The sequence below is a fragment of the Salmo trutta genome, chromosome 23 (genome assembly GCF_901001165.1).
Source record: "Salmo trutta chromosome 23, fSalTru1.1, whole genome shotgun sequence".
In the NCBI taxonomy this organism is placed as follows: Eukaryota; Metazoa; Chordata; class Actinopteri; order Salmoniformes; family Salmonidae; genus Salmo; species Salmo trutta.
In genome coordinates this window covers 14,900,651-14,923,435 of record NC_042979.1, presented here as the reverse complement: position 1 = coordinate 14,923,435, position 22,785 = coordinate 14,900,651, and the positions used below count along the sequence as shown (strand labels likewise).

Here is a 22,785-nt window from a genome sequence, read left to right as displayed (position 1 = left end):
TCTGTATTTAAGTTTTTATTTTATGAAGTAAGGTGCTGTGAAAGACTCACTTCTCAGAAACGATGACATTTCAAATAAAGACCTATTGCATAAGGATAGTCACAGCAGTGTAATAGAATGGTAAATGTTTCTCTTTATTGACAGTAAACTGTTCCGCTGCAGTGTTCCTCGGGTTCTGTAATGGAAGTTGGGGAGGTCTGCAGGCTCCGCCTCCTGCAGGCTCACTCTACCTCAGCTGTGATACAGATGGTGAGAATTGATTCCTTTAGGTTATCTGACCATCACACACATCCTACTCTCCCAGGAGTCTCAAAGCCTCGTATGACTCATCAACCAACCCCCATCGCCTCCTGACCTGAATCATTCTAGTACACAAGCTGTGAAAAGTCATTGATACGGAACATTAGGGCTCCTTTTATGCCCAGTAAAGTGAATTGTCACGTAAAGGGTAACCCCATGATCTAGAAACTAGTTATGTATTGTAATCATTTACATTTATTTTCAGGGATCAAGACCCAAAGCCTAAGATGATGGACTGAACATGTAGACAATGACCTTGACTATTGACCGTGGTCCTATATTTTGTCCAAAATGTGCCTCCGTTGACTCATACAGGCTAGGAAAGGAACGGTGCATCTCGGGTCCATAAATAACCCAGGACACAGCAGATGATGCAGAATTAATCAAGCACAGATGAGCGTCTGGGGATAGGCATCTTAGAGTGCCCTGGATTTCTGTCCTAGAAAGTCTAAAAGCAAGGGGGCCAATATTCAAACAAACAATGTCGCTTCTGCTGTCAGTGTCCTAGCAGTTGTGCAGTAAAACCTAGGACTTGTAGTTTAACTAATTCAACTAGTTTATCTTGTGACTCGTTCTAGGACAGTCTCCATGGAGTGTTTTGGTCATGAGGTTACTAATAAAGTCTAGCTCTATGTGGTTTTCCCCATGAACTCAGAGAGGAAATCTTGACCATATAAAGAATGCTTGACAACTGGTGTATAACGTTTATTTTTTACAGTGACTCAGACTGGCTGGCATAGTTAACTTTTTTCACTGTCTTTTTGCAAAAGTAGCTTGTTAACTATTATTCAACATGTTGATGTGCTCACTACAAAGCATAGTTTTTAGGACAAAGATGTCATTACTTATTTGCGTGAGTGTAATAACGTGTTCACTGCCAAGATGCTATTATACAACCTTGGTAAATTTGTGCTTACTGTGTGTTGTAAGATTTCAGTTTTACCAGACGGAAATGTAGAGGGTAACTAGAGGGTAAACCGATGAAGCTCATTCCTTACCCGTCTATTTCATCCCACTTGGGACAGTCTTTTCTGAATCAAGTCAAACCCCAGCAGCCTCACATTTTGAGTGGAAATATTCAACAGCTAGAGCAAATGCATGCAGGCACACACATTTTAATGGAACATGGATACTAGAGGGGTCAAATTAAGAAATGATCACCTTTGCAAGACGGGCAACAAGACCATTGTCAGTTGTTCAAACTATGACATGTACTAACAAGTAGATATCAGTCATATCCTACCTAAATTGCCCATTTCATTGGCTTAAACGTCGGCTTCAAGGTATTCTAGGAACGGACAGAAGACATTAAAATCGTATTTTAACACAAAATGTGATACCAGTGAGTGATTGGCTAGTATTGGGTTTCAAATGTGTTGTGGATATTTTGTTACATTGGATATAATCATCTTCTCTGAGTAACTATGCTTACCTCGCTTGTGCCTCATACCTGTGAGGAAAAAGGTAACCCAAGGTTATGAGGGTATATGTGTTTTTACATGACACACTATATACAGTGCCTTCAGAAAGTATTCAGACCCCTTGACTTTTTCCACATTTTGTTACACTACTGCCTTATTCTAAAAATGGATTAAATAAAAAATAAAATCCTCAGCAATCTACACATAATACCCCATAATGGCAAAAAAAATGTATTTACATAAGTATTCAGACCCTTTGCTATGAGCCTCGAAATTGAGCTCAGGTGCATCCTGTTTCCATTGATCATCCTTAAGATGTTTCTACAACTTGATTGGAGTCCACCTGTGGTAAATTCAATTGATTGGACATGGTTTAGAAAGGCACACACCTGTCTATATAAGATCCCACAGTTGACAGTGCATGTTAGAGCAAAAACCAAGCCATGAGGTCGAGGGAATTGTCCATAGAACTCTGAGACAGGATTGTGTCGAGGCACAGATCTGGGGAAGGGTACCAAAACAATTCTGCACCATTGAAGGCCCCCAAGAACACAGTGGCCTCCATCATTCTTAAATGGAAGAAGTTTGGAACCACCAAGACTCTTCCTAGAGCTGGAGGAAACCTGGCACCATCCCTACGGGGAAGCAAGGTGGTGGTGGCAGCATCATGCTGTAGGGATGTTTTCAGCGGCAGGGACTTGGAGACGAGTCAGGATCAACGCAAAGATGAACGGAGCAAAGTACAGAGAGATCCTTGATGAAAACCTGTTCCAGAGCGCTCAGGACCTCAGACTGGGGCGAAGGTTCACCTTCCAACACGACAACGACCCTAAGCACACAGCTAAGACAACGCAGCAGTGGCTTCGGGACAAGTCTCTGAATGTCCTTGAGTGGCCCAGCCAGAGTCCGGACTTGAACCCGATCGAACATCTCTGGAGAGACCTGAAAATAACTGCAGCAACGCTCCCCATCCAACCTGACAGAGCTTGAGAGGATCTGCAGAGACTAATGGGAGAAACTCCCCAAATACAGGTGTGCTAAGTTTGAGCCGTCATACCCAAGAAGAATCAAGGCTGTAATCGCTGCCAAAAGGGCTTCAACAAAGTACTGAGTAAAGGGTCTGAATACTTATGTGATATTGTGATGTTTTTGCTTCGTTATTATGGGGTATTCGTCTAGGAGCAACAATGGCTCAGCCACGAAGTGATAGGCCACACAGCCTCACAGAACGGGACCGCTGAAGTGCGTACCGCGTAAAAATCTTCTGTCCTCGGTTGCAACACTCACTACCGAGTTCCAAACTGCCTCTGGAAGCAACGTCAGCACAATAACTGTTCATCGGGAGCTTCATGAACTGGGTTTCCGTGGCCGAGCAGCCGCACACTCGCCTAAGATCACCATGCGCAATGCCAAGCTTCGGCTGGAGTGGTGTAAAGCTTGCCGCCATTGGACTCTGGAGCAGTGGAAATGCGTTCTTTAGAGTGATGAATCACGCTTCACCATCTGGCAGTCTGACTGACAAATCTGGGTTTGGCGGATGCCAGGAGAACGCTTCCTGTCCGAATGTATAGTGCCAACTGTATAGTTGGGTGGAGGAATAATGGTCTGGGGCTGTTTTTCATGGTTCGGGGCGGGCTAGGCCCCTTAGTTCCATTGAAGGGAAATAATAACGCTACAACATTCAATGACATTCTAGACAATTTTGTGCTTCCAACTTTGCTGCAATAGTTTGGGGAAATCCCTTTCCTGTTTCAGCATGACAATGCCCACGTGCACAAAGCGAGGTCCATACAGAAATGGTTTGTTAAGATCGGTGTGGAAGAACTTGACTGGCCTGCACAGAGCCCTGACCTCAACCCCATCGATCACCTTTAGTGATGAATTGGAACGCCATACTGCGAGCCAGGCCTAATCGCCCAACATCAGTGCCCGACCTCACTAATGCTCTTGTGGCTGAATGGAAGCAAGTCCCCGCAGCAATGTTCCAACATCTAGTGGAAAGCCTTCCCAGAAGAGTGGAGGCTGTTATAGCAGCAAAGGGGGGTCCAACTCCATATTAATGCCAATGATTTTGGAATGAGATGTTCGACGAGCAGGTGTCCACATACTTTTGGTCATGTAATGTATTTTGTTAAAGATTAAGAGGTAAATACTCGCCATCTACATCCTCATCAGACTCAGACTCTGTTGGAAAACGGGAGAGTTAGGCTTATACATATACCTACATGAATCTGAAATATATCATTTTTATAATCTACAGGTGTGTCTTGGAACGCCATGCATTCAACCTTTCCTTACCCTCATTGTCTGCATCAACGTTTCTGTCTGCTGGAAAACGACAGGAGTAAACTTATGTCATCTGAACAAACTAAGCAAAAACCACGTGCCCATCAATAACTCATTTTTTCCCCTGTGAGTTTTGTAATAACATGTGACACATGCTCTTACCCATGTCCTCCTCCCGAGTGGCATTCTGCTCTGTATTTTTTTATTTATTAAATCAATTATGACACGGCCCACATTTACAAAATCGTATGGTAAATCAAATTTTATCTGTCACATGCTTCGTAAACAACAGGTGTAGACTAACAGTGAAATGCTTACTCACGGGTCCTTTTCCAACAATGCAGTTAAAGATTAAAAATAGAAATATGGTTGATTAATAAGTATGCACATGCATACAGCAGACCACAGTGCTTATCAGTATTTTCATCTTGAACAGCCGCTACAGTAGACATATGAAAAATAACATTTATTAAAAGAAAACAAGAGGTCAAATCGTATTATTTCACTATCAATAGGCCAAATGCACAAAAAGACAGATAATGGCTCTGATGTCCCCTTATTTGTTTTTAGAAGTGTAGGATTCCCTTACCCAAGTAGTGTACATCTTCACTATGTGCATTCTCTGTAGATGGAAGGAAATATGGAAATGATTGTTCCTTCATTGTGTTAATTCAAATGAATACAAATTATATGGCGAGACAATTTCAGACAGGTCACATAGACTTAAATCATTGCCTGTGTCACTGTCTTACCATTCATTTGCGCTGCTTCGAACTCCTGATCTGAGGACAGAGAAATGCAGGGAAATGATTTTTGCTTAATGCAAACTTTAGCACTACGAGCCATTTGTGCCCTTTAGTACATAAAAGAGAGAAGTTCAGTCAAATTCATTTCAGTTGTCAACGATAAGGCAGTTGCTGTGCATGGAGCAGAAGCTCCTTTATACGCATCTCTGAGATATGGATCATTGTACTTCTCATTTGCAGGTCACTTAGCTGCTCCAGCCCCACTGGAAAAAGTCAAAAACCTATGAGTTGACAGGAATGCACTCAACATCATCAATCAATCATCATCAATCATCCTCATTTTCATCATCCATAATGGGCTTCCTTACCATCCTCTGCAAATGTCTCCTTTTTTTCTGCCGATTCCAGGGATGCAGGGAGAGCTGGGGATGTCAGAAAGCAATTTATTATCAAATTTGAATATTATATTCTCCAACACAAATCATATGTGATTATATCTCACCAACTCATATTTTTCTCAGGCCATGTTATCCATCAAATGTAAGGATTCAATAGAAACCCAATCACATAAAAATAGGCTACAGGCCTTATTTATAGGCCTTATTTAGACCTTATAGGCCTTATTTACATTACCATTGCATAATACAACATGAAACAGCATTCATCTCAGTACAATGCTTCATCAAATGACACAACTGAGGGATATTTAAACACACATATATTGGACATGTTATGAAATTAAGAATATAAACCACACAATTATCATACCAGTATGGAATCCTGTTGCGGCCAGAAAGAGGAATATGGGCACCTCGACTCACATCTTGGCTCCGTGGTTGGTTATAGTGGGTGTTATAGGGTCAGTCCAAACTGGGTATTGTTTTTTTGTCGGCCAGTGGCCCTTTTATAGTGTCTCTCTCATCACATGCTTTGCATGGACAGGCGGCTGTGGTACCATTATCCCTCCCTACCTGTGGGCATCTGGGTGGCACATCCCGGCCACAACACAACAGACGTGTCATTATTCAGGGTGTGAATGCCATCCATTGTCGGCTCCTCTGTCAGATGCCCCTTTATTTGGGGTACTGGTGTGTGATTGGAAGGGGAGGGTGTCTGTAGGACGGTCTGTCCATGTTGTCAAAAGCAAACAATTTCCTTTCTGGAATTTTTCTTTTCTTTTTTATTGTGTATCATTGACACTGTGTTCTGATGTGGGGTACAGACCACCTCAGAGAGACAATTCATCCATTGTGCACAGACCTGATGATGTCATTTTTGGTAGAGAGCATTCTGTTTTAATTCTATTTTGTTTGGGAACAGTGAATGATATCTGTATGACATGTGAACCCCTCACTGATCTCTGACAATATCATTGCTACCGTACCTTTTTTCAATAATTTTGTTATATAGCAATGTCACCTTTACTTTTAGTGACCAATTTCAAAATACAGTTGAAGTCGGAAGTGTACATACACTTAGGTTGGAGTCATTAAAACTCGTTTTTCAACCACTCCACAAATTTCTAGTTAACAAACTTTAGTTTTGGCAAGTCGGTTAGGACATCTACTTTGTGCATGACACAAGTAATTTTTCCTACAATTGTTTACAGATTATTTCACTTATTCCAGTGGGTCAGAAGTTTACATACACTGAGTTGACTGTGCCTTTAAACAGCTTGGAAAATTCCAGGAAATGATGTCATGGCTTTAGAAGCTTCTGATAGGCTAATTTACATAATTTGAGTCAATTGGAGGTGGACCTGTGGATGTATTTCAAGGCCTACCTTCAAACTCAGTGCCTCTTTGCTTGACATGATGGGAAAATCAAAAGAAATCAGCCAAGACTTCAGGTTCATCCTTGGGATAAATTTCCAAACGCCTGAAGGTACCACGTTCATCTGTACAAACAATAGTACGCAAGTATAAACACCATGGGACCACGCAGCCGTCATTCCACTCAGGGAGGAGACACGTTCTGTCTCCTAGAGATGAACGTACTTTGGTGCGAAAAGTGCAAATCAATCCCAAAACAACAGCAAAGGACCTTGTAAAGAAACAGGTAGAAAAGTATCTATATCCACAGTAAAACGAGTCCTATATTGACATAACCTGAAAGGCCGCTCAGCAAGGAAGAAGCCACTGCTCCAAAACCGCCATAAAAAAGCCAGACTACGGTTTGCAACTGCACATTGGGACAAAGATCGTACTTTTTGGAGAAATGTCCTCTGGTCTGATGAAACAAAAATATAACTGTTTGGCCATAATGACCATCGTTATGTTTGGAGGAAAAAGGGGGAGGCTTGCAAGCCGAAGAACACCATTCCAACCCCGGGGGTGGAAGCATCATGTTGTGGGGGTGCTTTGCTGCAGGAGGAACTGGTGCACTTCCCAAAATAGATGGCATCAATCTCAAGACATCAGTCAGGAAGTTGAAGCTTCATCGCAAATGGGTCTTCCAAATGGACAATGACCCCAAGCATACTTCCAAAGTTGTGGCAAAACGGCTTAAGGACAACAAAGTCAAGGTATTGGAGTGGCCATCACAAAGCCCTGACCTCAACCCTATAGAAAATTTGTGGGCAGAACTGATAAAGCGTGTGCGAGCAAGGAGTCCTACAAACCTGACTCAGTTACACCAGCTCTGTCAGGAGGAATGGGCCAAAATTCACCCAACTTATTGTGGGCGGTTGTGGAAGGCTACCCGAAATGTTTGACCCAAGTTAAACAATTTAAAGGCAATGCTACCAAATACTAATTGAGTGTATGTAAACTTCTGACCCCCTGGGAATGTGATGAAAGAAATTAAAGCTGAAATAAATCATTGTCTACTATTATTCTGACATTTCACATTCTTAAAATAAAGTGGTGATCCTAACTGACCCAAGACAGTAATTGTTACCAGGATTAAATGTCAGGAATTGTGAAAAACAGAGTTTAAATGTATTTAGCTAAGGTGTATGTAAACTTCCGACTTAAACTGTATAAAGCAACTTTCAAAATATAGTTTACAAGGCTACCAATTACTTCACACTGGAAGGTAAAGCTACCCTTAAGAGAAAAGTGTTACCTTTAAAAAAGTAGTTTACTACATCAAAACTACCTCATGAAAAATTATATCTAAATCTTTAATGTCATATAATACAAAGTTATGAAACATGACTTCAAGAACACATCACTCTGGAGTCAGATGTTAACAGTGCAATGAGATCAGTGTGACAACCAGAAAGTGAGTGTGTGTTGACTGTAGTTGAAGTAGTTCTACTACCGAAAACACTCCGATGATTTTCATTTAGTTAACTACTGCCAAGCTAATGCAAAATGTAGTTAAATTACTAGTTGAACGACATGTAGTGGAACTACTCCACAACACAGGGCAAATGGCGTTATCTGTAAATAAGAAAATGTAGTTTGGGCTTTCAATGTCCAGTTTGTTGAAGAACATGTGGCTATTTGCACCTTTGGGGCCTGGCAGAGCATGTATTGTTTAATTAAAGATGACATTCATCACTTCAGTGTGTTATCTCTTTATTCTGATTGTAAACATTGATTTCAAGTCCCCAAGTCTCCTATTTACAAAAAATGGACAAAACAAGATTGATGTCATTTAATTTTTCCTGGAAATCCATAGAAGACCATGTCAAATACAGCATAAAACATATCGCAATTACAAACTCTGATTTCAAATTTGTTTACAAAAGCTTGCATTTCCATGCCAACATTTGGGAGTCAAATCAGCTGATTTCAAAATACTGTCCATCTTCCATCAATATAGTTAATGTCTAAACGTCTGGGAATTTTGCTGTAAAATTTGTCATATTCTATATATCAAAGTGCACCATTTTCTATGGTTGTACAGTATCTAACACATTATCACAAACACATAGAAACCCCAAAAACCTAAAAAAGTGTGTTAGAAAGGCTAAACCAACAACGATTATTTTCAGAGTCATTCTAGACAAATTACAGAGACACGTGAAATTTACCTCCCAGAATAGAAGACAATATTTTCTGAAGGATACTTATCACTCACAGTAAAATAGATTTACTTTGTGTTTTTATATTTCACTTTGGTCCCAATGGAAGACTAGTTTCATGGCACAATTTGCTCATCACATCACATAAACATACCTAAAACATGCCAAAAACAGAGACTAAATATTTTCTGAAAGCAAGTAGAAAGGCGGATTCCCAGATATAAAGAGCATTGCTTAGTAATTTAAAAGGCACAATTTAGAAATATGTAAATAGACTATAGTACATTTTCAAATGACATCAAATGATCAGTGCGAATAGGGGTTTGTTCTTCATGGGTGTATTCATAATTGTATAACACCAAAAACTTTGCAATAATCTGTTGGCCAATTTTCCTTGCAAGAACTATTCAATTGCACAGCCGCTTACATTTCACCAACCAATTTGCTTTACAACCTTTTCAACACTACGCCAGAGGTAGAGAGCTTGAGACGCAGCATGAAGACATACGTGGGTCTAGAGGAGCCACAGGGTACCTCATCCAGATGTATTTGACACATTTAGAAACGCAGAAAGTTAGCAGCACCATCTAGTGCAGCTATATATGTGAAAACCCAATACATGCACGTATTAAACAATAATTGTACTTTTACCCTGCAGTATAGCATAGCTCGCTATGCTGATGTCACAGTGATCATTCTATTCAGCACAGTATTAGAATATCTCCTGAATATCTGATGTAAATGATGTGCTAATGTTGCAGTTGATATTATTTCAGTTGAATTTTTCAAATCAAAATATATCAATATAGTGGGTCAATGGATATAGCTTCATAATTGGGCAGAACACCCAATACTACTGTTCACGTATGCAGGAGTGTTTTAGTGTGAAATATCTCTGACTGATATTATTGCTGTATATTATTACTTTTCTCCACCTCTGTTGTCCCTCCCTCCCTCCCTTTTCAAAGCTCTCCTCTCAGACGTGTGTGCAGGTCCTCCTGGTCGATTCTGCCCACCTGGGAGTTCCAGCGATGATGTGCCAACAGTGCCAGGTTCCTGGCTGAGATGGCGCTCATCTCCATGGCGCTGGCTGCCCACTCCACAGCGTTCAGGTAGTACAGGCGCTCATGGAGGATGAACGGAGGGGTCCTACGGTGAGGTGGATTGTAAGCGGGGTACGCCAGCCACTTCGTTTCTGAGGTGGAGTCCCATGATAGGAACATGTCCCGGAGCTGCTCCTGGGACAGAGGCTGAGGAGAGAACACCTTCCACACCTTGCTCTCGCTGGCTGGCGGGCGTAAGTAGCTTGGTGGGATGTGCACAGGGTCAATAGAGCTCAGGCTGTTGATGATGGAGCCCTTGGTGTCTGTGGTGAGAACGTCTGACACACTGAAGGTAGAGGGCTTCTCAGAGGTGCCCAGGTAGGACACGTTGAGGAGGCCGTGGACCAGGGTGGTGACAGTCTGGTGGTAGCGCCCAGGGTACTGGGAGGGGATGGGCGGGGAGAAGCCTGCAAAGGTGATGTCAGACTTTCCCTGGTGGAGAGGTGTGGCCACAATCACTATGTCATACAGGGAATGGGCGGAGCCAGAGTCCCCAACATAGTTTACCTCATAAAGACTGGCTGTGATACCTGTGAACAGGAAACAGAGACTGAAAAGATTTGGCATGGGTCCTCAGATCCTCAAAAAGTTCTACAGCTGCACCATCGAGAGCATCCTGACTGGTTGCATCACTGCCTGGTATGGCAACTGCTCGGCCTCCGACCGCAAGGCACTACAGAGGGTAGTGTCAAAGACCCCAGCCAACCTAGTCATAGACTGTTCTCTCTGCTACCGCACGGCAAGTGGTACCGGAGCACCAAGTCTAGGTCCAAAAGGCTTCTTAACAGCTTCTACCCCCAAGCCATAAGACTCCTGAACATCTAACCAAATGGCTACCCAGACTATTTGCATTGCCTGCCCCCCCCCCCCCCCCCCCCCCCCCCCCTTTACGCTGCTGCTACTCTCTGTTATTATATATGCATAGTCACTTTAACTCTACCTACATGTACATATTACCTCAATTACCTGGACTAACTGGTGCCCCCGCACATTGACTCTGTACCGGTACCCCCTGTATATAGCCTCTATTTTTTTTACTTAACACTTATTTTTTCTTAAAACTGCATTGTTGGTTAAGGACTTGTAAGTAAGCATTTCACTGTAAGGTCTACACCTGTTGTATTCGACACGTGACAAATAACATTTGATTTGAGTAGACCCTTAGCAGCTACAGAACAGATTTTATATAACTTGCAGATTTATGTACTAAGTACCTGTGCTGTTAGTTACTTGAGGCATTTGTGTATATATACACACAGAATTGCACCCCCTTTTGCCCTCAAAACAGCATCTATTTGTCGGGGCATGGACTCTACAAGGTGTCCGAAGCATTCCACAGGGATGCTGGCCCATGTTGACTCCAATGTTTCCCACAGTTGTGACAAGTTGGCTGGATGTCCTTAGGGTGATGGATCATTCTCGATACAAGGGAAACTGTTGGGTGTGAAAAACCCAGCAGAGTTGCAGTTCTTGACACTCTCAAACCGGTGCACTTGGCACCTACTACCATACTCCGTTCAAAGCCATTTAAATATTTTGTCTTGCCCCTTCACCCTCTGAATGGCACATATACACAATCCATGTCTCAAGGCTTAAAAGTCCTTCTTTAACCCGTCTCCTCCCCTTCATCTACACTGAGTGAAGTGGATTTAACAAGTGACATCAATAAGGGATCATACTGCTCTTTCCATGACATAGACTGACCAGGTGAATCCAGGTGAAAGCTATGGTCCTTTATTGATCTCACTTTAATGTTTTGTACACTCAGTGTATGTACCTGCTTTAGATGGTCGCAACTTGACAGAGATAGCAGTGACTCGTGCTGGGATGAGCTCGGCCTTGCTGTGGTACAGGAGTCCTGAGCACACCTTCTTATTACCTCCGTCCACTGCCCACAGGCCTGGGTCTGCCCCTGCTAGAGACACCGCCCCTGGAGACAACATCACACCACACATTTCACAAGGATTAGTTCAGTTTCCTTATGTTTTCAAGATAAAAAACATTTGATTGGATGGCCACATAAGAGCACTCAGAACCACTTATCAGACCACTTTGGTGTGCATTTCTTTTTGTTACCTAAAAACCTACCCACAAATCCATTGATGCGCACACTTTGGCCATAGTTCACACGGGTGACAGGTGCCACAACGTCATTGAGGAAGCTCTGAGAAAAGCCCTCCCCCAACATGGCCTCCTCCAGTGTCTGATTGGCTAGTGTGAGGAAATCGTCACCACCCATTGCATGCAGGAGCTTCTCCACACTGGTGAAGGAGTAGCCAAACTGCTGGTACTGGTAGATTCTGGAAAAACAAGAACCAAAACATCACATACCTACAATTAGCACTCTTCTCTCATTAATAATTTCATAATTTTCAAAGGTTTTGACTGCTGAGTTGTAAATAGACAGGTAGCAGAAACTAAAGTCTCACCTCATGAACTTATCCAGAACACTTTCCACCCACATCTGCATCCGCAGGAAGTTGAACCCGTACCGCCAAAGCAGGCGCAGGAAGTTCACAATAAACCAGTCACTCTCTTCAAAGATGAGCTCTTTTCCATTGAAGATGGCCATTTTTCCAGGGACATCCCGCCTCTGGGAAAGGCCTGAGAGAAACAGGGGAGAAATAAAGATGTGTGTCATTAGACTATCTGTGCATGTGTACTGCAATCTTTCAGGAACAAGCAAGTGTGTCTCTCATAGGCCAACATGTCTCACCTAGTCTTTCAAGGAAATGCTTCATGTGCAGATTTAGAGGGTGGATAACTGCGCCCCCCGTCTCGTACTCATAGTCCCCCATGTTGTGGGTGGCCAGTCGCCCCCCCACAGTGCCTGGCTCAAACACATCGATCTTCACCGCTGCCCCAAACTCCTGTCTCAGGAAGTAAGCTGTTGCTGTGCCACCGATGCCCGCTCCAACCACAGCTGGTAATAGAATGAAACCGCAATGTCATTAGAAGTCCAAGGGGAGTAAAATGAACAATTCGTAAGTGAAAAAATGTGTGTCATGTAAATATGTGTAATAGAAATGCTCTCTGGGCCAATAGAACTAAATTCATGGAGATTTGTGAACACACCTATGCAGAACTGATGTACTAGTGTGTAGCCACACAACACTGGATGCCATTGACAATGGAATGTGGAGTCTGGACTAGGATTGGTTTACCTATCCTCTTGGGTGGATCTTTGTCTTCTGGAGCTGAGGCTAGACTCCTCCGTCCAGCTTGACAGAGCCCCAAGAACAGGAGTGCCCTGATTGACATGGTTCTTGAAATCATCATGGGTATTCAATTCCTTCCAAGAAAGGTTATCTGAGTAGAGATAAAAAAACAAACATATTTCAATTACAAAAATAACATAGGCTACACATTCACACCTGATCAGTAGTCAGAAACATGTCACTTTAATATGATTGTGTGAATTGCTGGGTCAATTAAGGACAGACAGCATAGACTGGTGGTGACATGTGTACTATCAGTGTTTTCAATAAATGTGTTAATCTCTCTGGGTCAAAGGGCAGCACACTTGATCTTTTGAGGAGCAGTCTTTCATGGAGATGGGCATTTTTTACTGTTTGATATCTTAAAAACATAAATGATATGACCCCTCTTAGTTATTTGGCTAAAATCAGACAATTAAAAAGGACTGATAAGTGTACACTGCTCACCATTTCAAATGTCAGTAGAGGTGAAGACTTCTCAAGGAGTTCACAATGAAGTTTTACTAGCTACGAGTTTACAAATGATTTTAAAAACGAAGCAAGCTATTGACTTATCTAACTCGTAATTTGGTAAAATAAGTCGCTGAGAAACAAATATAGATCCCGCACAGTGTTTTAAATTTAAAGTTAAGACTTCAAAGCGGACACTTCGGTCACGTCGGTACCATATTGGGAACCGGAAATTACCAAGATAATGCCGGAAGCTAGAGTGGATGTGACGTTGTTTGTATTAGAACGGAGAGGCATGCTTTCAGGCTTCTAATCTTGCAATAACATACCGTATGTAATTGGTGTGGCTGTTATTCAGCTGTGCATCGTAGCTAAACGTTATCTTCTAACAGTTCAGCTTAAATAGTCACTCAACTGAGAGCAACATTTGAGATGGCAGAGGCACATCAAGCTCGTGTACTGAAAACCATAGAGGATATGGTTCAAAGTTTAGAACGGAACCACATTCGCAAGATGCAAGTAAGTGGTCATGTAAATGCAATTTCAGCTATGTTCAATACATCCAATATAATCCAGTATATTGTGCAGTGTATTATCTACAAATCACCCTCTCTTTCTCCATGCGTACATCATTTGCAACCTGTAATTGTCAACACTTGGGCTTATCAGGTGCCCAGTTCAAATCTTTCTTGTGCATAATGTAGCCAGGGTCTCATGTTCAAGTGCAGTGCAGAGTGCTGCGAGCGCTCCATAGACTCCATGTCACAGGTGCACAGTTGTATTGAACACTGCAACACCCCTCTGGCTCAGGCCCAAGGACTAGTGACCAATGAACTGGAGAAATTTCAGGTGAGTATTTTTTGTTTTAGTTGATAACAACTTGAATATCTTGAGACAGCCGATACAGAGAATGTGTAGCTTGATTGTGATTATTTTTCTGACTCTCCATGCCCAGGACCGGCTGACCAGGTGCACCATGCACTGCAATGACAAGGCCAGGGACCTATTGGACTCTGGAGCCAAGGAGCCAGCCGTGCGGGCCCTGATGGAGAACTGTGTGGGCAGCTGTGTAGATGACCATGTCAACCTGATCCCCAGCATGACACACAGACTCAAAGAGAACCTGAACTCTATTCCACAGTGAGAAGGGGAGAGCGTACAGCAGATGCACGAGACATCTTGGACTCGATGCTACAGTGACAAAGGGGTTCATAAAGTTTACTCTCGGGCTGTAATAACAGCAAGGAAGTCTAAACAATTGGAAATGCAGTGTTTCCCCTATATGCATTCGAATAATAGATGCATAGATGTATGCCCAAGGAAGACCCCATAACCCCCCCCTCTACACTAACTGCTAGAAAAAATCCTAGGCGAAACACTGAAATTGCAGATCCAATACCTCAGTGAGGGAAAGGAACATTGGGGTTTACAGCTTGCAAGGGTGAGATTTGAGTCCATGTCAGCAAGGGTGGTGGGGATATACCTCTGCTCAGTCAGAAGAACGTACAGATCCCTTGCAAACTGGTTGGCTTACATGTTTCTGTGTGGAGCACTTACTGTTTATTGGTTTAACTTAGACCAGAGACATGCCAGATGAACGTTCTCAGCAGGCCTGTGACCACAGAATTGTCTAACCTCAAAATACTGCTATTTGTGAACTGTGTGCGAGGGTAATTTATTACATTTCCTGATAACCTAGCTGTTGTATGATTGTCTTTATTCTGCCTGTGACTGTGCTCTTAATATCTGCAACCTGTTCTGTGATACTTTCCCTCCATCAGTTTTTTTATATAAAAATGTAAACTATGGTAAAAAGGGTGGAATTGCATTGGTAATATCTTTTGGCTTGAAATTCTTTAGCTGCGTCTTTTGGCAATTCATCAAAATGTGAATAGTAATGCAACACACACACCTTATACAGCTTTTGAAAACACCAGTTTTAATAACTAAGCATGTACAGCATAGTGAAACCTGTATAATGTACAAATGTATGCACAGACACTAATGGTGAACTAATTGACAGCATTTCAGTGAGGATATTACAGCACAAGTTATTAGTCATATGTACAGAATACACATGGTATACACTGTCCAACGAAATGCTTACTTGCAGGTTCATTCGACAATGCAGCAATACGATATGAATGACTGCAAAGTGTAAAGGTAAGCCCCCACTGTTGAGGAAACTGACAGATCAGTAAACTATTTTGTCAAGACTGCCATGTAACTTTGGTCCAAAATAAATCAATATGCCCAACATCTTACAATATATTAAGGCAGGTATATTACAATTATCCAAAATGTAGACTAGAAATTAAAGTAATATTTTGAAAGTTTAAAAGCAGCACCATATTCTGCCATAGGTATTTGAAATTCACATCTAATTCAGACCCACTAGTGGCCAACATACTCAACTAGTAATACCGTATGTGTTAGTAATTACAGAGGATAGTAATGGATAATTCCCTGTGAGAGATGACCATGGTCACACTTCTGATAGCACCACAGCCCACCCGTGTGGACTATTTATTGGCAGTAAGTTTTTTTTCTTTCATTAAAAAAAGCAAAATAAATAATATAAAAAGGCATATCAAATGAATGAAATCAAATATTAACCATAAACTGAAGAACGATGAATATTTTTGAAAAACAACGTATCCCAAAACACAATAGACTGGGCTAAAGAGCATGCAGATGCCAGGGCTGTGTGGGGTAGAAGCTGTGGGCCACAGCCTGGGGACTGGTTGAGGGTGTGGAGCTGATATCAGGATACACTGCGGGCGCTGCTCTCTGGTTCAGGGGCATCAGGACGGCGGTCCATATGAGGAGATGTATACTGGAAGTTACAGCACACATAGAGGGGGAACGACAAGAGCCGGCTGTCCAGGTTCATCACCACATACTCCTGGAAAAGAGACAGGAGTAGAATGTAAGTTACAGCCATAATTATTTCATCCGATTCGGGCAATACTTAAGACCGAGATGTGTTCATTTCAAGAGGGGAGGAAAGTTTCAGAATGTGGATTATGTGTGGTCCGACTGACCTGGTCTTTCTCCAGGGTGAGAAGCTGGTAACCAGTGGATCGACTACACACCAGCTTCCCACTATTATCAAAGGAGGCCAGGCGTAACCTGAACAGAGACGAACAGCGAATGACAGGTGAGGGGCTAGTCAGGCCTGACAGAGCACAGGTAAATCACATGGCAGTTATACAGAACATAATTATACCATTACTACTACACACACAATGCACTGCCAACCTTTGAAATCTGTAGCTGTCCTATGCGTGTTGTGCTGATCACAGCCTAGGTCCTGTCTGCAGCGTGGAACACTAACCTGTATGCTAGATGCCTCCGAGGCTGCAGACTCACAGCTCCCCCACATGGCTGGCTCAGTGTATTCCTCTTGAACACTATGAAGCGGTTGGTGTAGGTCACCAGCAGGTCAAAGCCAAAGTTGAAACCTGTCCACCGCCAACAGTACTAAGCAAGAATAAAAAGTTAAAACATCTTATTTTATCTTTGCTTTTAAGTGCTTATTATATGATTCAGAATAAATCATAAATGATTTCCTTATTACACAGAGACTAATGGTTTGACTCACATCTCCATCTTTGGTCAGTTTCCTGCCACACCTCATACTGCTTGACTCAAACTCCTCCTTGTTGGCATCCTGTGGACTACAAACACAAATGTCTTACTATAGAAATAAATAGTAATGGCATCTTTTTGAAGGCATCAACTCTGCCATGGTTCATTGTACAATGCCTACGTAGAAATTAATGTTTTTTTTTGGTTAAACGTGGAAAATAAGGTCTGTGGTAGTAAACACAGGCTTAGGAGATCTTATATATTTTGTTCTGTGAAATTACCTTCGTCAGCTAATGTCACTTTTTGTGAATTTTGAAGCGTTTATGTAATAAAAAAACCAAAGTCTTCATAATTCATAAAGGTCATGTTAACTGACTGATATCTCATAGAACAAAACCTATAATATCTCCTAAACCTGTGGTAACCTCAGAACTTATTTTCAGCGTTTATCCCAAAACCCTATTCTTTCCCCATTAATTTCCGCCATAGGGATGGCCGAACGAACCAGAGGTAACTCATTTCCAGGTTTTAGGACTACAAGCTGGCGAGCTCTATTCTAGCGGAAATATATTTTCAGTCACTGAAAGTGGCAGATTGGCATTAATGTTGTCATGGTGCGATGTTGCTGGTTTGGAGCTCCAGTTCTCACCCATTGTCATTGTCGTGCTCCGTCCGTAGCATGGCAAACCACTGGCTCTTGTACACGGAAGTCAGCCAATCTGTGGTATGAGGAGTTGAACAGAGTAGATCAAAAATGACTACAAAAACAGTTAAGTGAATGTGAAACATAAACCACTATCCAATCATCAACCTTACCGGGTGGGAGAATGTTGTCTCTCTCCAGGATGCGTGCAGACGCCAGGTCGTTGATGATGTATTGAAGGCGCACGTGACTGAAGACGGGAGTAAAGGGAGCGCCGTCCTCTGTTTTTAAGAAGGGCTCCTCCTCTCCCAACTCTGCAACAGCATGCATGTAAGGTCCATTAGAAAAGACTGGTCAGCCAGCGTCTGTCTATTCTAAAACCCCTTGTTCAGATAGGCTTGTAGCTAGCTGTGCCATGCACTGTGGAACAGAACGTACCAGTTCTCCGTTTGCAAAGCCAGGTGTCAGCGTCAGCCAGCAGTTGCTTGATGGGACCGTCCCAGGATGGATTGAGCTGAAGGAACATCCACTGAGGAGGAGAGGGAGAAGGGGGAAAGGGGGAAATAAATCTACGGTCTTCCTTACAGTAGAGACAGCCCAAAAGGCTGCAGTAGTACCTTTTTCAGGGCTGTGTAAACGTCCATCTCCACCTGCATGACGAAGAGGTCAGACGACTGGATCAGCGGTTCCATCACGTCCGCTCTGCAGATACAGCACACACCCCGCTCACTGACCACACAACACGTAGCCTCTATTACCAGTATGTACAACAGTTCTTGTGCTTACGTTGCTTCCAGAGGCAGCTTGGAACTCGGTAGTGACTTACAGTTGACCGGGGCAGCTCTAGCAGGGCACAAATTTGATGAACTGACTTGTTGGGAAGGTGTCATCCTATGACGGTGCCACGTTGAAAGTCACTGAGCTCTGCAGTAAGGCCATTCTACTGCCAATGTTTGTCTATGGAGATTGCATGGCTGTGTGCTCAATTGTATACACCTGTCAGCAACGGGAATGGCTGAAATAGCCGAATCCACTAATTTGAAGGGTCCACATACTTTTGTATATATAGTGTATGAGCCCTATGGAAAAATATGAAAACATTAAAGAGACGCACCCTAGCTCCTTCATCAGGTCAACATTCTGATGGGTCATGAGGTTATTGAGGAGCCATTCCTGACACCTGCAGGAGACACACAAGCATAAGCATGTAGAGCGAGACGAAAATAATTAAAATGTGTAATATTATTCAATAGGAGTGTAATGATGGGGCTTACTTCTTCATAACAGAGTCCAGGCCGTAGATGCTGGCAGAGGAGTAATAGCCACACACAGTCTTGACACTGACGTTCTCTTTCATGGTCTCGCCACATTGCTGGATCAGACCATCCTGCAAAGACACAAAGGCATGGCTTTGATCATCTATTATCATTCAGAAAATTCCACTCCAGCAACTTTCAACCCACACATATCACGATCATCTCAACATTATATACAGTTACATTCCATGTAAAATATACTGTAGTGTGATAATGACCATCTACTGACCAGTTGGAGCATACAAGCTGCTGCTAGGATACTGACCACCCTGCTGGGCTTGATCAGAACATCATCCCGGTACAGAGATCCAAACACTACCTGCAGAGCTAAAAACACACACGACAAATGTGTATATTAACTGCAAAAAAGAAGTTCAGTGACATAAACAAAGCGATTTGTAGTATTTTATTCCTGACAGCAGTATTGTAGTACTCGAGTCCGACTCGAGTCCCGATTTTGATGACTTGTGACTCAACCATTAGTGACTGGGATTCTCCTTTCTCGTGACTTGTATCTGCACTTGGACTGGCTACTATGATAAGCAGAATTTTAGCAGCACTGGGTGCACATATCTGCAAGGGTTCTGTTCTCTAGCAGTGGAAAGGATGCGCCACACCTGGCACACGCAGCCGACATCAGCTGGTGAGCTGCAGGGGAGCAAGTGATGATTGTGGGCAGACAAGCAGGCAGGCAGGCTCCACTTCGATCATCGGCTAAGCGACACATCGCGCAAGCAACTGTCCTGCTTCCCCGTAACCACCAGTCAACTGTTTAGCTTTGCCTGGTTAAGAAACACAAAGTGCTTTAAGAAATTTAAAACAATACTAGTATCGAGTTTTTATTCGTGACTCGACCATTGATGACTCGGACTCCAGCCATAGGGACCTCTAGACTCGACTTGGACTCAAGGTTTAGTGACTCGACTACAACACTGCCTGAGAGTGACTTAAGTCCTCACCCTCTGTGTCGATGTTCTGGTCTGGGATCTCTAACGGTATGACCATCATGTTGGACTCCTTCCAGGATCCACTGAACATGCTGGAGAAATACCCTGACTACATAATTAAAACACAGGGAGGAGAGAGGGAGTGGAATGAGTCACAGGCATTGGCTTTGTTGAGACTTCAGTGTGTAGTGTACACAGAACAGTGCACTAACCTGGCACAGGTAGACTTTGTGCAGGTTCCACTCCTGCCCAAGGGCACAGATGCGGATGTCACTGTTCTCACCGTTCAGGAACAAGGTCTGATAGATGTACTTAGAAGTGCTCTTTAGCTTCTTCCTGTTACAATTCCAAAACAAACCAGCAGAGGGCAGGCCAAGGTTAGAAACAGGCTGGCCATATGAAAGACATGAAAGATGTGTGAATACCTCACCTGTGCTGTGAAGGGCTCTCTACATAGTCTACGCAAACAGAGTAGACAGCGTCGCATTCCAAAAATTCTGGCGCACACATGTACGTGGAACTACGTAGTGCGTGCCGCAAACGGGGCTCTGTTTGTGTAGACCTTTAGTGTGTTTTTCTCTTACTCTGTTTTGCTGTGTGTGTGTGTGTGTGTGTGTCACCTGTGTTCATGAAGTTGTGTGTATGCGTGTGGCTCTTCTCACCTCCGTGGTGTGTCCAGTAAGGCATCTTCCTCATCAGGCTCACTGTCACAGTCGCAGTGTGCAGTCCGTTTCCTCTTTCTGCACTCACATCCATGCTTGCCACTGGCACATGCAGTCTCAATTGCTTCCTCCGGATCCTGGGAGGAGGCCTGCATGCGGCTGCCCAGGGTGCCCATCTCTCCCCTGTACACAAAACAAGACCGTCAGCATGGACGCATTGTAATTCATGAGCTTCACTACTCAGGGGTAAACTAGATTAGGTCACTTTTTTGTTGATGAGTAACTATTTCTTAAAGTTATCTAGGTTCAGACCAGGAGAACTTTCACAGTTGTTTATATACACTACATGACAAAAAGTATGTGGACACCTGCTTGTTGAACATCTCATTCCAAAATCATGGGCATTAATATGGAATTGGTCCCCCTTTGCGGCTATAACAGCATCCACTCTTCTGGGAAGGCTTTCCACTAGATGTTGGGACATTGCTGCAGGGACTTGCTTCCATTCAGCCACAAGAGCATTAATGAGGTCGTGCACTGATGTTGGGCGATTAGGCCTGGCTCGCAGTACGGCGTTCCAATTCATCCCAAAGGTGTTCGATGGGGTTTAGGTCAGGGCTCTGTGCAGGGCAGTCAAGTTCTTCCACACCGATATCAACAAACCATTTCTGTATGGACCTTGCTTTGTGCACTGGGGCATTGTCATGCTGAAACAGGAATGGCCTTCCCCCAAACTGTTAACACAAAGTTGGAAGAAAATAATCGTCTAGAATGTCATTGTATGCTGTAGCGTTAAGATTTCCCTTCACTGGAACTAAGGGGTTTAGCCCAAACCATGAAAAACAGCCCCAGACCATTATTCCTCCTCCATCAAACTTGACAGTTGGTACTATGCATTGTGGCAGGTAGTGTTTTCCTGGCATCCGCCAAAACTAGATTTGTCCATTGGACTGCCAGATGGTGAAGCGTGATTCATCCCTCCAGAGAACACGGTTTCACTGCTCGGGTCTAATCGAGTCTAATACACCACTTCAGCCGACGCTTGGCATTGTGATGGAAACCCAGTTCATGAAGCACCTTACGAACAGTTATTGTGCTGACGTTGCTTCCAGATGCAGTTTGGAACTTAGTAGAGAGTGTTGCAACCGAGGACAGACGATTTTTACTCACTACGCGCTTCAGCACTCGGTGGTCCCGTTCTGTGAGCTTCGTGGCTGAGCCATTGTTGCTCCTAGACGTTTACACTTCACAATAACAGCACTTACAGTTGACATTGGCAGCTGTAGCAGGGCAGAAATTTGCCTAACTGACTTGTTGGAAAGGTGGCATCCTATGACAGTGCCACGTTGAAAGTCACTTATTTCTTCAGTAAGGCCATTCTACTGCCATTTGTCGTCTATGGTGATTGCGTGGCTTTGTGCTCGATCGTATACACTTGCCAGCAACGGATGTGGTTTAAATAGCCGAATCCAGTAATTTGAAGGGGTGTCCACATACGTTTGTATATATAGTGTAAATGATAAACACAATTAAGTCCTGTCCTCTGACAACAATACTGCGGTAGCTAACAACGGTAGCAGGCTAACAATCTCAGGCACTGTGTCCAGCTATCATTGTTTTTGTTGTTGCCACAGCTCCTTAGCTAGCTACCTACACAACACAGCTAGCTACTTTAGCGTACGACCGGGTAGCTAATACATGTAATAGCTAGATAATTTACGATATACAGAAACTTAATTTACCTGATATATATAACAAGGCAAACCCGTCGGCTAGCAAGCTTTGTTGACAATGAATTTAAGCACGCCTAGCTATGTTGCTAGCCAGCTCAGCTGTGACAGGTCACAGACGTAACTTAGCTACTGTTAGCTAGTACAGTACCTAAACAACAAGCCTCCTCAGCTAAATTTGTTGGGACAAAAAGGTACTTTAGCACCAGATATTGCGGAGCTAGTTAATCCGGCCAAATACGATCTACCAATAGCCTGAACATCATTAGTAATGTTTAAAAGGATATTTCAAGAACCATTGTCAAATTGTCTTCCTATTTTCCATAGCTAAAACGATGCAGATACCACAGGCTCAAGATGTCTTCTTCTAGCCTGCTAACTATGATGTGCCTCACGCGC

The 22,785-nt window shown here is 43.1% G+C and overlaps 3 protein-coding genes and 2 long non-coding RNA genes across 9 annotated transcripts; 1 reads left to right on the top strand and 4 right to left on the bottom strand.

Moving 5' to 3' along the window:
* Positions 1-113: 113 nt before the first annotated feature.
* LOC115159454 (uncharacterized) lies at positions 114-1,756 on the bottom strand. The gene is made up of 3 exons (XR_003868888.1): positions 1,733-1,756; positions 1,544-1,588; positions 114-235 (listed from the first exon to the last, which is right to left on the bottom strand). It is a non-coding gene; the product is annotated as an uncharacterized LOC115159454 (long non-coding RNA).
* A 2,121-nt stretch (positions 1,757-3,877) lies between these two features.
* Positions 3,878-5,635, bottom strand: LOC115159453 (uncharacterized). 3 transcript variants are annotated; one of them, XR_003868887.1, is made up of 6 exons: positions 5,522-5,635; positions 5,122-5,175; positions 4,760-4,789; positions 4,597-4,629; positions 4,020-4,049; positions 3,878-3,905 (listed from the first exon to the last, which is right to left on the bottom strand). It is a non-coding gene; the product is annotated as an uncharacterized LOC115159453 (long non-coding RNA). The 3 variants fall into 3 exon arrangements; XR_003868886.1 differs by lacking the exons at positions 3,878-3,905; positions 4,020-4,049 and adding an exon at positions 4,375-4,446; XR_003868885.1 differs by lacking the exons at positions 3,878-3,905; positions 4,020-4,049 and having other exon boundaries at positions 4,461-4,629.
* A 2,625-nt stretch (positions 5,636-8,260) lies between these two features.
* Positions 8,261-13,712, bottom strand: pcyox1 (prenylcysteine oxidase 1). Its single transcript, XM_029709165.1, has 7 exons — positions 13,495-13,712; positions 12,994-13,138; positions 12,546-12,752; positions 12,259-12,433; positions 11,918-12,129; positions 11,607-11,759; positions 8,261-10,359 (listed from the first exon to the last, which is right to left on the bottom strand). Exons 2-7 carry the CDS (start codon positions 13,106-13,108, stop codon positions 9,689-9,691), a joined length of 1,533 nt encoding a protein of 510 aa, XP_029565025.1. The 5' UTR covers positions 13,109-13,138; positions 13,495-13,712; the 3' UTR covers positions 8,261-9,688.
* A 54-nt stretch (positions 13,713-13,766) lies between these two features.
* Positions 13,767-15,313, top strand: LOC115159451 (protein FAM136A). Of its 3 annotated transcripts, none has more exons than XM_029709171.1 (3): positions 13,767-14,016; positions 14,167-14,346; positions 14,453-15,313. In XM_029709171.1, exons 2-3 carry the CDS (start codon positions 14,212-14,214, stop codon positions 14,639-14,641), a joined length of 324 nt encoding a protein of 107 aa, XP_029565031.1. In that variant the 5' UTR covers positions 13,767-14,016; positions 14,167-14,211; the 3' UTR covers positions 14,642-15,313. The 3 variants fall into 3 exon arrangements, with proteins under 3 accessions (XP_029565031.1, XP_029565029.1, XP_029565030.1); XM_029709170.1 differs by having other exon boundaries at positions 13,768-14,016; positions 14,202-14,346; XM_029709169.1 differs by having other exon boundaries at positions 13,767-14,346.
* Positions 15,314-15,413: 100 nt separating this feature from the next.
* gmcl1 (germ cell-less, spermatogenesis associated) lies at positions 15,414-22,780 on the bottom strand. Its single transcript, XM_029709167.1, has 15 exons — positions 22,399-22,780; positions 20,657-20,839; positions 20,207-20,330; positions 20,007-20,103; positions 19,277-19,374; positions 19,006-19,118; positions 18,846-18,911; positions 18,349-18,433; positions 18,170-18,260; positions 17,905-18,045; positions 17,738-17,807; positions 17,102-17,177; positions 16,835-16,980; positions 16,542-16,629; positions 15,414-16,402 (listed from the first exon to the last, which is right to left on the bottom strand). Exons 2-15 carry the CDS (start codon positions 20,830-20,832, stop codon positions 16,262-16,264), a joined length of 1,512 nt encoding a protein of 503 aa, XP_029565027.1. The 5' UTR covers positions 20,833-20,839; positions 22,399-22,780; the 3' UTR covers positions 15,414-16,261.
* Between the last annotated feature and the right edge of the window lie 5 nt (positions 22,781-22,785).

Bases quoted from the DNA above. Each gene is read 5' to 3' on its own strand.
- LOC115159451 (XM_029709171.1), top strand. From the start codon at position 14,212: ATGTTCAAGTGCAGTGCAGAGTGCTGCGAGCGCTCCATAGACTCCATG. The intron at 14,347-14,452 runs GTGAGTATTTTT...CTCCATGCCCAG, and splicing joins ATGAACTGGAGAAATTTCAG to GACCGGCTGACCAGGTGCAC.
- pcyox1 (XM_029709165.1), bottom strand. From the start codon at position 13,108: ATGATGATTTCAAGAACCATGTCAATCAGGGCACTCCTGTTCTTGGGG. The intron at 12,434-12,545 runs GTGAGACATGTT...TGTTTCTCTCAG, and splicing joins GCATTTCCTTGAAAGACTAG to GCCTTTCCCAGAGGCGGGAT. The intron at 12,130-12,258 runs GTGAGACTTTAG...TTGTTTTTCCAG, and splicing joins GTTCTGGATAAGTTCATGAG to AATCTACCAGTACCAGCAGT.
- gmcl1 (XM_029709167.1), bottom strand. From the start codon at position 20,832: ATGGGCACCCTGGGCAGCCGCATGCAGGCCTCCTCCCAGGATCCGGAG. The intron at 19,375-20,006 runs GTGAGGACTTAA...GTGTGTTTTTAG, and splicing joins CCAGAACATCGACACAGAGG to CTCTGCAGGTAGTGTTTGGA. The intron at 19,119-19,276 runs GTCAGTAGATGG...GTGTCTTTGCAG, and splicing joins CAGCTTGTATGCTCCAACTG to GATGGTCTGATCCAGCAATG.